The following is a 16,133-nucleotide window of genomic DNA, read 5'->3' on the forward strand; positions in this document are numbered from 1 at the left end:
GACCAGCATGGCATAATAACCCTAAGGTGCAGTAGTGGCACTCATATTTTGATAGTAACCAACAACTCTCTAGTTGGACTTAAAAACCAGCGAGAGAGAGACCATGGAAGGCTAGCTACCTACTCAAGTGCTAGTGAAATCATGGCTATTGGAAGGGAAGCTACAACTTCTAATTTACCATGCCAGCATAATCCCTAGCAGCAATCTATAAACAGTTGTTTTTTATACCTACAGATAAGTGTAGATTTCACCCCTCATCAAGGAAAGTTCTCTTTGCAACAGATGAAGACCACTACAAAAAACCACAACCAATCAAAATGCAGAATTGTGGAGTACAGTCCCAATGGATACAACTATGAAAACACTTCTGTACCTGGGGCTCGGAGCATTGCAGAAGAGAGAGCAAAAGATTGTAAGAGCCAGAAAGGATCAGGGAGTTTACTGTGAGAGTGTGTCTCCTTGCAACATCAGAAACTACATCCATATAATCTTACCAATATGACTGCCCAAATGTGGGCTGAAGAAAGATGATACCGCCGGGCGGTGGTGGCAAACGCTTTTAATCCCAGCACTTGGGAGGCAGAGGCAGGTGGATTTCTGAGTTTGAGGCCAGTCTGGTTTACAGAGTGAGTTCCAGGACAGCCAGGACTATACAGAGAAACCCTGTCTCGAAAAACCAAAACCAAAAAAAAAAAAAAAAAGAAGAAAGAAAGAAAAAGAAAAGAAACATGATACCAAAGAACACATCAAATTGGATGGAGAAAAGTCCATGGGGCCTCAGTCCTACAAAAACAACTATAGGAAACTTGTGAAATCTGGGGGCAAAGCGAGAGAGGTGGTTCTCCCTGGGGAAGACCACACCAACTGGTTATCCCATGGCAAATGGTAAACACTAAAACATACATACTGGTAGCATTATACAGACTGAACAGGCTATATCTAGGAATATGTATGTATGTTATATACATATATACATATATGCAACAACAATAATAATATCATATTATTATAGTAATAAGAAAAAAAGACCTTGAATTTGAAAGAACTGTGGCTAGGTATATGGAGGAAAGAACGGGAGAAATGTTATAATCAAAGTATAATCTAAAAGAAATTAAAATAATAATACAGGCTAGTCACAGTGGCCCACACTTTTAATTCCAGAACTTGGGATGCAGAAGCAGGTAGATTTTTGTGAGTTCCAGGCTAGCCAGGCTACAAAGAGAGAAACCCCGCCTTAAAAAAAAAGTCTGTTCTGTTCTTCAGTAGTCTTGTCTGGTTTCCTCTCAGTCTTGGACTTGTCTAAGTCTTGAACAGAGAAATAGTATGAAGTCTGTTTCCCTCCCAGAAGGAAAACAAGGGAAAGGGAGTCTCCAAGAACAAACAGGGGTGTTAAATTACTCGTGTTTATTTATAACAGACCTTCAGCCAGTACAGTACAAAACTTACAGTAGTATTTCTCCATTACACAAATATTTACTTACATATATTACATATACAAAATGCTTTGCAGTTAAGTCTCAAAAGCTGGTTTAACTCCCTTTGAGAAAGGAGAAAAACTCTTTAAAAAGAGGGAAGGGGAGAATAGGTCAGAAACCAGAAGAAGAGAGACAAGGTCAAGGGGCAAAGGTCAAAGGGGACACCGAACAGGCTACAGAGGAACCCTGGGGAGAAGGACAGGTGGTATTGCACTTGCTTCTGTGTTTATTCTATTTTTGATTTTCATAATTTCTGATTAAAAATATATATATATTATGTACACAAGGAAAGAAGCTGCCAGAAGTATTATAAAATTCTATCTGCAGCTTGAACACTGACACACACACACACTCACACACACACACACTCACACACATATACACACATACATACACACACACACACACACACACACACAGGTCTGGAAAAGTGTCTATTTAGAAATTCTCTCCCCCCCTGCTTTTTTGTGGTGTTGTTTTTGAAGAGTAATAAAAAAAGAGAACACCTCTTTTCTCTGTGTGGGTTTTGGCATTTTGTTTGTTTGATGTTGTTTTCTTCTTTTTCTTTACTTTTTTTTTGGTATTTTTTGTTTGTTCGTTTTTTATGCAAAAGGATCTGGGAGAGAGCATGAGGATGTTTGAGGTCCAGAGCTGGAAGGCTCTAAAAAGTAGCATTTTGTACCTAAGACCCTGGTTAAAGTGCGGTGGTGGGCTGGAGAGAGACGTGATGCCCCCTCCTCCCTAGCACCTGGTCTTGTCCCTTCCACCTCTGCTCTCATGGGCATTAGCATAGCCTCTGAGGAACTTAGTCCTTCATGTTCCTGGGAGGTCACAGGTGCTAAGACTGACTAAACAAAGGGAGGAGTGGGGCACTCTAAGGCTCTAATGCCTCCTGAGGAACTAGTCCTTCTGGGGTATCCTCAAATAGCGGCAGACACAGAAGAGGTGGGAGCAGGTCTAATGGAAAGAGACTCAACAACCAGCATAGTTCTGAGGAAGCCCGGACAGTAACCTCAGCTGTGCTGCCAGCCCACGAAGGAATTAGTGTCAAGGTTCTGTTGTGAAGACCCTTCCCTTCTCTCAGGACCACTCAAACTTTCAGAGCTCAAACCCCGTTTTCTGCCTTTGGCAGCACCTGCTTATTGCTACATTGTCAGGGAAGGTGAACCGCCCTGCAAAGCTTCTCTCCCTCAATCTGGTCCTTTTGGGAAGCTGTGCCATGCAGAAGGAAGAAGAGAAGAAAGTGGTTTTTGCCCCCACCACCCTTCTTGTGATAGGGGAAAGTAGACTCTCTTCAGAATGCTTAAGAGCCCCAGTCCCATGATCTGATCTAGCCCACCCTTTATCACGCCTCTCAACATCCCTAACAGGGAGTGAGGAAAGTAGGGAGAGGCAAAAGAGATAAAGAAAGGGCATGTGGAAAGGAAGATGGAAGGAAGGGAAGAGAAAGGGAGGGGGAAGACCAAGACTATAACTTATGAGGTGTTGTGTTTGGTTTTTTTTCTTTTCTTTTTTTTTTTCTTTTCTTATTTTTCTTTAAATATAGAAAAACAGCCTTTGGTTTGAATCTCAAAGAAGCAGAGAGTGGGATGGTTGTGGCCCTGGCAGGGAACTCTTTTATAGAGAGAGACTTCCATGTGCAATGGAGCTAGGCCTCCTCCTGCATGGTCTCACGAATCCTCGATTATCCGAATAGCCAGAGTGTCTGTGACTGCCAGACAAGACCGGCTCTCCTGCCCTGTGTCTGGAGCTAAGTATGGAAGGGCAGTGGAGGTGACTCCCCGTTGTGTCCGTCCCATTCTTGCTGGGACAAGGGTGGGATGGTTGACGGGCACATACGTGTCATTCATTCTGGGACAATTTTTGGTTATACTGAAAATTGGCAGGAGAAAAGAGAGCCCTTCCTCCCTGCCATTGATTATAACAGTGCCCAGGAGCCTGTGAACAAGACGGTGAGTCCTGCTGGAAGGGAGAGGAAAAGGCAGTGTGACTAACGGGGTTGAGAGACCCCCTGGTCCTTGAGCAGTAACCCACTGGTTTCTCATAAGATGGGGACAGAAGGAGTCCCTGAGAGCCTAGGAAGGTCACTGAAGTGAAAGAGTTTGAAAGGTGGAGGAGAGAGTTCTACCCATCCCCTTTCCCATGTCCTGGTTCTCAGCTAGGCACTTGCAGCTCTTGGTGTGTCAGGGAGAGGGTTGCAGGCCTAGCCTTAGCCCCTGAGAATATAAAATGGGGGCGTTCCAAGGAGAGAAAAGCCACCACTGACAGGAGTGGCAATTTGAGACCAGAGTGGTGTTGAGGGGTGAGCCAGGGAGAGGGGAGGGTGGTATCACATCCTAGAGGGAGGTCCTGAATGTAGTCTTTAGGGAGCTAGGATTCCCAGGTGAGGTCAAGAGGACCTTTAGTCCACAGTGCCTGGGGAGAGTTTCTACAGCCCCTCCTACCTGCAAATGAGGAAATTCTTCATTCATTTAAGAATAGTGCAAGCTGCCTAAAGTGAGTGGGGCACGAGAGGTATGGAGTGCCAGGTTGAAGGGTCCCAGAGAGGAGATAATGCCACAGAGCTAAGGTGGGGCCATTGGGAGGTATCAGCATCAAAAGTGAAGGGTCAGATAAATAAGGGTGAGGATTAAAGCAAGAAGCTCAACGTCTCTTAGCACAGAGAGGAGCTTCCAACCCCTGGAGCTGTCGGAGAATATGGGATCCACAAAAAAAAAAAAAAAAAAAAAAAAAAATCTAGGCTTAGAGCAGAAGGAAGTCATGGGCAGAGAGTGAAGGAGTGGCCAGAGATTGCAGTAAATTTAAAAAGGCCAAGAAAACATTAACTGAAAAAACAAATGTGCCCAGGAGAGAGGTTAGGAGGAGAAATATAAGCAAGAGACTTGTCTCGTCGCCATACTCAAATCGGTCAGGGTAGAAGGGAACAGGCAAAAATGGTCAGAGTCAAGTGTGAAGTGAGGTGGCCAGTGGATGGGGCTACAACGCAAAAACTCCTTAGGGTATAACAGGGATTGGGCTAGACACCTGTAGGTGGGGCAGTGGGGTGGGGTCGGGGCCGAGAGCAAGCTAGGGAAAAGAGGTCTCTAGCTCACCTTATGTTCCCCCCGGACGATGTGGGACGAGAACTCATACCGATCCTGGCTGTGATAACCACAGATGTTACACTCAAAAGGGTCTCTGAAGCCATGGCAGCCCATGTGGATGGTGAACATGACGTGGTCCAGAAAGAGGATGCGGCAGTGTTCACACTTAAAGGCCTTCACGGGCTCGCCACTCTCACCCACCACCCGAAGCACTTCCTTGGAGGGGCCTGGGGTGCCCCGCAGTAACCCCTCCTGTGGTTTGGGGTCCTCTTTGGCATAGGCGGGACTGTGCCGGCCCACCACTATTGTGGGAGGGGGTTGAGGTGGGGGACCCTGAGGGAGGGATACCACCCCACCAATCCGGTCTTCATGGTTGCTCTCTGTATCTGTGGAGTCCTGGCAACCATTGCTGGGGGATGCCCCAGGATCAGTCAGAGAGCCTCGGGCCCGATAAAGGAGGGGACCTCCATCTCCCAGGTCCTCTGGTCCCTCACCTGCTTCTCGGGACCCTGGAAGCTCCAGTCGGCTGGGGATGGGCTGCATTTGGGTGTACACAGAGCTGATGACAGGTGTGAGTTCCGAGATGCAGTTGGTGGGTGGGAGGCGGAGGGGACGAAGATGCTCTGTACCCACAAAGGCTAGAGACCCTCCAAAGCCAGGCTCTAGGCCGTGGTGTGCCACCAACTCCACGTCCTTTTCATAGCCGCCGCTGGGGTTCACATCATAGGGGAGGTCTGAGAGGCTGAAACGCATCTGCTTTTCACCTGAGGGGGATCAGATCTCGTTGGTGTTGGGTTCAAAGAACCCTAATTCTTTGTTTTCTAACCCAAGAACCTAACTATAACACTATCCTTATCATCGTTATTAATTAGTTTTGGGGACCCAACCCAGAGCTTCACATGTGCTAAGCATACATTCTCCCACTGAACTATAGCTAAAGCCCCAGGTGACCTCATTTACTTTCCCTGAGGGTCAGGCCCTGGGCAGGCTGTAGTCCTAGAGTAAGGCCTCACTGTGAAATCATCACAATAAAACGTTTCAGATCCTCAGAGAGACGTCATTTTCGGGACAAGGAACCACAAGTTGGATTCCTCTCACTGACTCTAAGACCGGCCCATGTAGACTGAAGTCCTTGTCAACTTCAAAGGAAAAGCTCGAGGCCTCTGTTGAGTCCTCAATACACCACTCTCTCTTTTATGTGTGTTTTGCGTATATGTATGTGTGTGCATGTGTGCACATTCATCACTGTGCTTGTACATGTGCCTGGCATTCTTGGGTAGGTTCTGGGTGATGAAGACTCTGGTTCTCATGCGTCCCTTTTACAGACTGTGCTATTCTCCCAGCTTTCCTGAAGCATGAATTCCCTCTCCATCCACTCCCATCTGAGTGCACATTCTGAGCACCACAGAGGCCACTTGGCTCATTTTCCCCCCTAAATCAAATCTCCAGACCCAGGTCTCTCTGGTCTAATGGCAGTCAAAGCTGTGATGTATTTGAGCTATGGCTCAGGGCTGCTATCTCCTTTCCAACAGGAACTCTTACCTACAAACTTCTGTGGGGTGGAACGCTTGCGTTTGGTGAGGCTGTTGGCCAAACGATCGATGAAGGTTGGCCGCTCAGTCGATGGGTGCAGCATTGAGTCAGGCACCATCTCCAGGTCACGGATTTCATCACCTGGAGGGGAGGGGCAGGTGGAGATGCTGAGTAAAGGTGGCATTGGCCCAGCAGCCTTTGCCTGGAAAAAAACAGTCAGTCAGTAGTCAAGGAAGGTTACACCTGCAAAACTGGGCTTGTGCTCTCTCTCTCTTATTCCTCTAGCTCCCTCTTGTTCTGACTTTCTTTTTTTTTTTTCTTTTTCATCTGTTTTATATTTTTGGGGCAAGATCCCACTATACAGCCCTGGCTGGCTTTGAACTCACTGTGTAGATAGACCAGCTGGCCTTGAACTCAGAGATTTACCTGTCTCTGCTTTCTAAGTGCCAAGATTAAAGGAATGTATCATCATTGGGTCTTTCTTTACCTTAAGCTCATTTCAGGAACACTTTAGGCCATTTGCTGACAAACATATACGTCTAACCCCTTTATCTTTTACTCTTTGTGCTTTCTCTCCCGCTAGCCTGAGATTATATAGATCCAAACTTCCTCTATGTCTGGATCCCCCTATTGACCTGTCCCAGAGCTGTGCTGGCCACTTATAGGGTGCTTAGGAATGGATGCTTGCAAGTTTCCCAGTGGTAAGAGGTGCTTGAATCACCCTTGCCTGAACTCTACCCTCAGCTTCCCTACAGTACGACCCACAGTCCCACCTGGCTGGCCAGCCAAAGCTTGGGCATCAGTGCTGAGACTCTGTAGGTAGTTGTGGCACCTCTCCTTGTGCTCCTCCAGCGTACTTTGCTGTTTGTAGCTCCGGCCACAGTAGTTGCACTTGTAAGGTTTGCCCACAGTGGGAGAGGAGACTGTGGAGGAGAGAGCAGAGGCAGCATGAGAGTAACTTCTCCCTCCCTGTACCTGGTGCTGATGAGTGCTGAAGAGTCATGCAGGAGCAACTGCATAGTGCCCTGCACTTGATTTTTTTTTTTTTTAATTGTCTTCCCTTCCCCAACTCCACTTACAACAAAGAAAAGGTGAACTAAATCTGAGGAAGCATTGGATAACGTACAGTTAAGGGAAGAAACCCCATGGCACAGTGCTTTAGGCTGGTAGTGGGATTCTAGATGCTCTGGCTGCTTCTCAAAGGAAGTGAAGACATGAGGACTTAGTAGGGGATCGTCCCTGCTAAGCACGCAGGCCCCGCCCCAGGATCTCAGAGTCTGGGGCTCAGACTGTGGTTTAACCTTTCTGGGTGGCAGGCGAGTGTAATGGCTGTTTATCAGACAAGGGGACTTTTTGCTTGCAAGCATTCTGCTCTGATGGAGGGAAACTGGCGGGCTGAAGCAACCAAAAGGGCAGCCCTGAGCCCTGCCTATGCAGGAGGAGCAGAGGTGGTTAGTCCCTATTTTATATATATATTTTTTACCTCCAGCCTTTGTCTGGTTTTACTTATCTTTTTCTTTCTCTGTCACTATACTGAGGTACCCCCCGCCCCAGAGAGCCCCACACTGAGGAGAAAAAGAGACAAGGAGCAAAAGAATAGAGAAGATGAAGGAAAAGAAAAAGAAGGAGCTTGTGTTTATTTTTGTTGTTGTTTTAAAAAAGAACATGCTATAAAGCTCTAAAGGGGAAAAAATGGGAAAACAGATTGGTAGCTTGTTTAAACACAACTCTTTTCTTTCTTTTCTTTCTTTCTTTCTTTCTTTCTTTCTTTCTTTCTTTTTGTTTTTTTGTTTGTTTGTTTGTTTGGTTGGTTGGTTTTTTGTTTTTGAGACAGGGCTTCTCTGTATAGCCCGGGTTGTCCTGGAACTCACTCTGTAGACCAGGCTGGCCTCGAACTCAGAAATCCACCTGCCTCTGCCTCCCAAGTGCTGGGATTAAAGGCATGTGCCACCACTGCTCTAAACACAACTCTTGGCAGGAGTTTTTTTTTTTTTTTTGTGAGAGAGGAGAGGAGGAAGCTCAGAGGAACAAGGTAGATTTGTGTATATTTGTGTTTATTGCTACCGTTGAGCAGCGTGGCAGCAGAAGGCATTGCTAGGAGATTGGTAATTATTATTCAGTCCCACATATGTCTCTGTTGGGTACGTCTAAATTGACCTTTGCCACCTCGCTCTTCATCCGTAAATGACATGTTTAAGAGATAAAATAAGCCCCAGGTTCCTCTCCACCCAAGATCCTTGGGGTTTGAAATGTTGGGAGAGGATTCTCTAGCCCTTTATTTTTTACAATGTGAATTATAGCAGAAAGCATCTCACAGAGATGAGACCTACACTTAAGTCTGCTTTCCCCCTTAGTCTCCTACGGGACAATATTCAAAATCTATTCCATTGACCTCGTTAAGGGTTTGTGTGGTTGCAGGGCCTTGTCGTGACTATCTTTAATCCCAGCACTTGGGAGGCAGACCCAGTTACATCTCTGTGAGTCTGAAGCCAACCTGGTCTACATGGCAAGTTTCGTGCGTGCTATCCAGAGCTAAATAGTGAGACCCTTTCTCAAGAAGAAAAACCTGGCATTCTGGGGGCCAAGCTATCCTTGTTCTGAGCAAGCTGGGGAGTCACCTTTTCCTCAGAAAAAGGAGCATGTATTTTTGGCCATGGGATCTTGATGAAGGCCAACTAGGCTATAGTCCAAAGCATCGGTTTCCTTGCTAAACAAATGGGGGCCTTTGGGCTGGGGCTATAGCTCATTTAGTAGCATATTTGCCATGTTAGTGTGTGTGTGCATGCGTGTGTGTCTATATGTCTACATGCGTATATGTAAGTATATGTGTATGTCTGTCTATATGTGTGTGTATATGTGTGTGAATGTGTATGTATGTGTGGGTGTATGTCTGTGAAGCCTTAGGTTTGATCCCTAGCTGCTCATAGGCAGGAGTAGTGATGTGTCCCTTCCAACCCAGTGTTCATGAGATAGAGGCAGAGGACCAGGATCAGAAACTGAAGGTCATCCTTGGCTACACAGGGGATTTGAGATCAGGTTGTGATACATGAGACACCCCCCCTCCCCGTCTCAAAAAGTGACGTGTCTGCCAGGAAAGGAGCATTTTCATCTAGATTTTTTTTTTCCTCAACTCTCTCGCCTGCGTCTGAAATTCTGATGATCACAGAAGGTGACACAGGATAAATTCTCTATAGATTATAAAGCGTAAGTCGGTGATAATCAGAGAGACAAAGAGGTCCCCAGTCTGGAACAAGACTGGATGAAGAGGCGGAAGATACGCTACAGTGCCTCGTTGTGCCCCTAAGTCCTACCTAGTGGGGTTGAGGAAAAGAAAAAAGCCCAGGGAAGATTCTGAGGATGGACAGCACTAATTCTTCCCTCTCCTCGATCCTCAGATCCCCTCTTTCTTGTCAACTCAAGTCTCTGGATCTGGCTTCTTCTCCAATCTAGCCAAGAGTCTAAAAACTTGGTAAAATATCTAGAAAGGCACCATTTCACCAGTTCCTTCACAGATATTACCTCAAAATCTTTAGCTTATTTTTGTTATTTTGAGGCAGGGTCTCATTTAGCCCAGGATGACTGAATACATGACTTTCCTGCCCCCATCTCTCTGGTACTGGGAGATAGCCACACCCAGCTTCAGAGCATCTTGAGTGGACTAGCGCCTTGTTGCTCCAGTTCCCTAGCAGTGTTCCAAACACTGACTTGCTCTTCCCTATGAAAAAATTACCACTCCTTGGGATGCAGAGCAGAAATGAGATAGTGTTTTCCTGTTTGGTCCTGGTTCCCGTCCTTCCAGTTCTGGAAGCCTGTGGGTTTGTAGGAACCATTAGAAGTAGAGGGGAGGACATGCAGTGATTGTCCAAGACCTCTGTCTGGTATTTCGGGAGTAGCAGTCGGGTAAATATGGTGGCAGGGGTAGGCCCTGATGCAAAGGAGAGTGGGGAGAGAGCCTCCCATGGGGCTCAGAATTAGAGGTGAGAGAGATGAGAGAAGGTCAGAGAGAAGCCAGGAACATTCAATCATGCTCTTTCTGCTTCACGTCACAGAATGTGGCAGTAAAAAAACCCCAGTGAAGACTCCCACAAGTTCCTCATAGAGCCTGCTGCCCAAGTCAGCAAAGGGCCCTGTCTGCTCTGTCAGTGCTCTTTGCTCCTCAGTGACAGACTTTATATTATCCCTCTGCAGAGAAAAGTCTCGAAGCGCCATTTTCTGCACGTGCTGGGTACCTCTTTGTTCCCGCTGGTCAGTCACTGACCTGAGTGCGTTCTGAGGTGGCCAGTGAGTGCGTCACGCCGGCGGCAGGCATAGTTGCAGAAGGGGCATTTGAAGGGCTTCTCCCCCGAGTGCAGTTTGATGTGGCGCAGCAGATTCCCCTTCTGTGTGAAGGAGGCACCGCACTGATTGCAGTGGAAGGGCCTCTCCCCTACAGGTGAAAGAATAGGTCCCGGAAGACCCCGCATGAGGGGTGTGGAAGAGCGGAGGAAAAGCTTTCTGAGCACAGTCTGGAGGGGCAGCGGGTGCCACACATACCAGGCCTATGTTATAGAGATCACCTGGGGGCCTTTTTACCCTGGACACCACGAGGCCTTACATATGTACACGCCTCATCACGGATCTACACTGAAGCTTCAAGAATCCTTCTAGAGGCCCCAGTACCCACTCTCTCTACATCCTGAGAAAAGTAGTAGCAGCTTTTCTTTGTCACAGTGGCTGAGAAAAAGGGCCAGGTAGTTACAGACGTTCCGAGGGGCTTATATCCTTTTCTCTCTTTTGTCATCTAGGAAACATGCTCCGATTGACCCTTCCATTTCTGAGCACTGCCTCCCCACCCCCTCCCCCCTCGCTCCTCACCCCCACTCTCCACCCTCCAGTGGGTTTCTCCAGCCTCCTCCCTACCAGAGTCCTAGTACAGCTCTGCCTCCCAGCCCCACCCCGATCGACCCCCATCCAGAGCTCTCCCATGAGGCCCTTGGGCTTACTCACCAGTGTGGCTGCGCTTGTGTACCATGAGCACGTTGGGTCCAATACAGACCATGCCGCAGACATCGCACTTGAGCTTGCCGTTGGGTAGCCGGATGCCACCAGGGGAGTGAGGCTCTGGACCGCTCCCATCGCAGTAGCCCAAGGGCTCTGACAATGAGTCCTCCACAATCACACTGTCATCCTTATCCAGGAGCCGTTCATCTGGCCCCAGCAGTCTGCTCGACTCCTCATCGCTGTACATCTCCACCTTGATGGAGTTGGCTGGGGGTCGGGGGACGGATGTTTAGAGTACAAAGGGGCAACCATTCCCAGGGACAAATGACACTGTTATGGTCCAACAGGGTGCCTGACTGCAAACACTGAGGCTTAGGAGCATCAGGAGGGATAACAGCCTATTTATTATCTCAGGTGAGGATCTCAGTCTCATCCAAACTAAAAGCAATGGGGTGTGGGGTGCGCATGCGCTGTTTTCAGTCACCGGGTAGAAGAGGTGGCTGCAGAGGAGCCTTTGCCTGCACACTTTTGTCACTAAGAGCGATGTTTGGTTGGGCATGGTGGCATGCATCTCTAATCCCAGCACTTGGGAGGCAGAGCCAGTTGGATATCTGTAAGTTTATGGCCAGCCTGGTCTACCTAGTGAATTCCAGGTCAGCTAGGTCTACACAGTAAGATCCTGTCTTAAAAAAAAAAAGAAAAGAAAAGAAGAAAGAAAGAAAAAAAAGAAAGAAGGAAGGAAGAAGGAAGGAAGGAAGATGCCTGAGTTTGTCTTGGGCAGGAATCCAGCAAATAACAGAAACTGGAAAGTAGACCTGGGGAGACTGAAGGGGCGAGAGGGCTCAAAGCAGACTAACACTGGAAGACAGGTAGGTATCCTTACCCTCCCTGTGAGACAGAACCCCCCACGCCTCTGCCCAGCAACCTGAGGGGACATGGGGGAGGAGCTTTGGCACGAGCTCTGACCTACATTCCTGGCTATTTCAACCATTTAGAGAATGTCACAGATCTAGCGCCAGCTGGGGAGGGGCATTCGGGGGACCCTGTCTGGTACAAGAAGTGAAGTGTGGTGGAGGTGGTAAAGTCCCGATACTGCTACTGTGTGTTTTCTGCCTCTCTCTCTACCCCAATGGCCATGTCTGTCTTCTGTAACCTTTATACCCCCTGCCTGCCTGCCTTGAGATGGGGTTTCTCTGTGTGGCCCTGGCTGTTCTGGAACTTGCTCTGTAGACCAGGCTGGGCACAATTTTACTGACATCTGCCTCTTGAGTGCTGGGACTAAAGGCATGTGTCAACATGCCTGGCTGGAACTTTTATCTTAATGTCACCCATACACCTTTTAATTTTTCCTCAGGCTGGTGTTAGCCATTCATTCTAACCACGAGCTAGGAGAGCTCTAGGTTCTGGGCTCCTTCCCGCCCTGAGAGTCTCTGAGCAGGAACCAGAAGGAGATGGTGCGGAAATGGTGGCCAGGGGAAGACAAATTGAAAGTCAAATAAAAACGGGGCTGATTAGCGCCAGGAGTGGGTAGAGGGTAGCACTTACCACTGAGCGAGCGGCTGGGCGAAGAATGCTGGCTGTTCGGGGTGCTCACCGAGGGCCCCACTGGGGCCCCAAGGAACTCCTTCTCCAGAGATGAGTCCCCGCTACCTTGGAGGAGAGAATGGATGGCAGGTAAAGCTTGGGCTGAAGCCATCTATAGTCCACTACCTAATGTTTAAGAAAAACTTCAGTTAAATATCACAAACATTTTGTTCTATAGCCACGTGCAAGGCAGGCTGAATGTTGAGCATCCTACCTTGTGCCCCAGCAGCTGGGTGCCCCTTGCTGACTCTGACTTCTGTGAGCTCAGCAGCCTACCCTACCTTTATCTATGCCTGAGGGGAAGAGCATCACCCACTGCCTAACTCTGCAGGAAACAGGCCCAGGGCTGGGCGGGCCAGAGTAGAACAGAGAACAGGGATCTGAGAAGGTGGTAAGGGACATTTTTACCTACTGCTCTCTCTGGAGCTCCCAGTAGCAGCTTTGGAATCTGTAGGACAGGGATCTGGAACTGTCTGGAATCTACTGATAGTACTAGCAGCAATCGAGATAGCAACTAATTTACTGATTACTGACTGGATGCTTGTATCAGGCGTGAGTCTGTGTGCTGGGACATCTCCTTTAACCTTCACAATCACCTTATGAAATAGATGCTGCAAGTTATTATTATTATTATTTTTATTAGGAGACACAAAAAGATGTTATATTACTTGTCTAAACTGGTAGTGGCTGAGTTGGGGTCAGGATCACAAACAAGATAAATACCAAGTCCTTCGCCATTGCTTGGCCAGTCAGGAGTCACTGCTTCATTGGGGGTAAGGTGGACTCATTAGACTTTCTAAATTCAGCCAGACTTTGAAGACTCTGGAAGCTTGCTAGCTGATCCGAGTCCAGTCACATGTTTATATTTGATGTTTTCTCGAGAGCTAGATATCAGTTACTCTAAATGTGTCGATTTCAACTTGTTGGCAAAATACTTTGTAAAAATGCTTTTTAAAATTACGTTTTTTTTTAAAAAATCCAATAACATACCTGAAAACACGAGTGTCTTCAGAAATTCCCCCTCCCCACAGCCTTCTGCACATATATATGAATGAAATCAAAACACAGGTAGATAGACACACAAGACACGGATCACACATGTAGATACACATAAAGAGAACATACCTACTGGGATAAACATCACAGTCGTCTATATTATCTGCTAACATGAACATGCATGGGTTTATGCGCAAAGGCCTAAACATGGAAGAGAGAGAAAGAAAGAGAGAGAGAGACCCTAAAATTCATCCCTAAAGTTCACCTAGGTTAGTATTTTACCCAGTTTCCCAGCTATGCACATACTTACTTTCACAAAATAAAGATTCCATTATAAAATGGTTGGAGTCCTGGGCCTGAGGCAAGAAATCCGGAGCACACCCTCCTGAGAGCTCCCTCTCCAGCTTTGGTCAGTGGGAAGAAAACAACCACTCAGGACTTTGGGACCATTTCTCATCACAGCCTCTCCTAAAGTCCCCGTTCTATCCCTCGGAAGCCTGAGGAACCCTGTTCACCGTCTATAGAAAAAGCCTTATGGCTTGAATCTGATTTCCCCCATGCTGAGGCTCCTTAGGTAAGCAAAGATGGTTTTCTTAAGAAGTTGCCTTAAGTCAGCACCAGACACAAATCGTGAAGTGAGTGGCGCAGGACCATTGAGACTTGTAGATTCAGGTCCAGTTTTAACACGTGCTCTTTCAGCTGAGTTTACTGAGGGTCAAAGACTAGATAGGCTGAAAAAAGCTAGGTAAACTCACAGTCCTCCTGCCTCAGCCTCTGAAGTATTAGGATTGTGTGCAAGCACCACACCCAGCTCCTTATTCCTTTCGAAGGTTAGTGGTGACCTACTCCAAATACCCAGTATTAGTAAGAAGGGACCTGCTGATCCTAAAATGAGTGAGCTTCTTGGAAATCCATATCTGGTCCCAGGCTCCTGGAGCTGAGGCTGCCTCTAAGACTAGGAACTAGCTTTCTGGGAGACAATATTCTTAAAGGGAAGCTTAGGGACATTGAGGGGAAAGCATTCTTTGTGGCTCTCCCAATGAAGGGCTGGAAACAGGAGAGAAAGCAGGAGCCTCGAGGCGCACCAGTAACTCCAGAGGCTCTTTGATGCTGCTGTCATCCCTAGGATAAAGGCAAGAGGGAAAACACACTCAAGTCTACTATCATGGCACTAAAATCTAAGAAGGAATCTGTGTCAAAGGCCAGAGGGTCTTTGTGGGGCTCCAGGGACTTAGACTTCTAGCCTGAGGCTGACAGGGACAAAAGTCAGATTTGGGAAACTCATCAGGTTCCCCTCTCAGCCTCGGAAACCCCAGTGAGGGAATTTCAAATGCCTGGGACTTCCAAGAAATCTCAGACTGTCAAAGCCAAGAATTAAGGCGGCTCTCAGGTATCAGAGACATTTTCTTGGTCAAAGCCATCGTAGATTGGCTGAACCTCCAGGGAGCAAAGCTAAACCGTGAGGTCCACAGCAAAGCAACTAGGAGGTGGAGAAAGGGCAGAAAGGCGGGGAAGAGATGGGGAGCAGTCGCGCTAAGCTGAGCGGTCTCACACACCGAAGGAGACCAGCCCTCTCCTGGATCCCTTGAGTGGTTGCCTCTGGGGAATAGCCTGGAGCTCTGCAAGCCTCTGCACTTCTCTGCAAGGGATCTGTTTCTCCAGCTTTCTCTTCTTGACCATGGGCTCCAGGTGGCAAGATGCTAGCCTACATGAGCAAAGAAAGACTGCCATGCCCGGCTCTATTGTGGGCAGGAGGCTGAGGCCCCTCACACGTCGGTTCCAGGCTGAAGCCTCTGCTGTCAAAGCTCTTCTTCCTATCTCACTCTGCTATCCATTCCCACCCAGGCCTCTTTCGGCATTCCACCCCTGACTGCTCTACCTCTGTCCCCAAGGCCTAATCAAGATGTCACCACAAGCTCCCACTGTCCAAGTCACCGTCTTCGCTTAGCAACACCAAGCACCCTTTTCCCATCCTCCCCAAGTGTAAGGAGGAACGCCCCCTCCCCCGCTACACACACAGCCCCCATCCTCTCCCTCTCTTCAGGCTTGGGAGTTGTTACAGAATTGGCTCCCTAGCCCCATCACCCCCCCTTCCCCCCTCCGCTAGCCGCCTTCTGCCTGAACTTACATTATCCTTCCCTTGCCGGTGAGACCCTGGGGTGCGAACGCGGCCGCCGCCTTGGAAACGGCGAGGGAGTGCGGGTGGTGTGTGCATGTCTGCGTCTCGGTGGCAGGCAGGGGTGAGCCCAGCCACTCACCTTCCAGGAAGCGTGGATTCCTGGAAGTGAGGGGAACCGCCGTCATTTCGCAGGCAGTGGCAGCCGCACGGTGAGCAGGGGCCCACGGCTGCAGCCGGCAGAACCGCTCAGCCCAGGGTGTATGTGCTGAGAGCCTCGTGTGTGTGTGTGTGTGTGTGTGTGTGTGTGTGTGTGTGTGAGAGAGAGAGAGAGAGAGAGAGAGAGAGAGAGAGAGAGAGAGAGAG

The 16,133-nt window shown here is 48.2% G+C and overlaps 1 protein-coding gene across 5 annotated transcripts in view; it reads right to left on the bottom strand.

The window, feature by feature from the left end:
* Positions 1–1,389: 1,389 nt before the first annotated feature.
* Positions 1,390–16,133, bottom strand: part of Ikzf4 (IKAROS family zinc finger 4) — a 19,661-nt gene continuing 4,917 nt past the window's right edge. The window contains exons 1-9 of one of the 5 annotated variants that reach the window (XM_028786655.1): positions 15,780–16,052; positions 13,962–14,055; positions 13,781–13,852; positions 12,617–12,721; positions 11,078–11,338; positions 10,350–10,517; positions 6,865–7,014; positions 6,101–6,232; positions 1,390–5,322 (exon numbers count right to left, since the gene is read on the bottom strand). In XM_028786655.1, coding sequence (XP_028642488.1) covers positions 4,559–5,322; positions 6,101–6,232; positions 6,865–7,014; positions 10,350–10,517; positions 11,078–11,338; positions 12,617–12,721; positions 13,781–13,796 — 1,596 coding nt within the window. In that variant the 5' untranslated portion in view covers positions 13,797–13,852; positions 13,962–14,055; positions 15,780–16,052 and the 3' untranslated portion in view covers positions 1,390–4,558. Of the gene's footprint in view, positions 5,323–6,100; positions 6,233–6,864; positions 7,015–10,349; positions 10,518–11,077; positions 11,339–12,616; positions 12,722–13,780; positions 13,853–13,961; positions 14,056–15,779; positions 16,053–16,133 lie in introns of those variants that run through there. The other 4 variants (XM_028786656.1, XM_028786652.1, XM_028786653.1 and 1 more) reach the window with 4 other exon arrangements.

This window comes from Grammomys surdaster, unplaced genomic scaffold, assembly GCF_004785775.1.
Source record: "Grammomys surdaster isolate TR1022 unplaced genomic scaffold, NIH_TR_1.0 125562, whole genome shotgun sequence".
NCBI classification, from domain to species: domain Eukaryota; kingdom Metazoa; phylum Chordata; class Mammalia; order Rodentia; family Muridae; genus Grammomys; species Grammomys surdaster.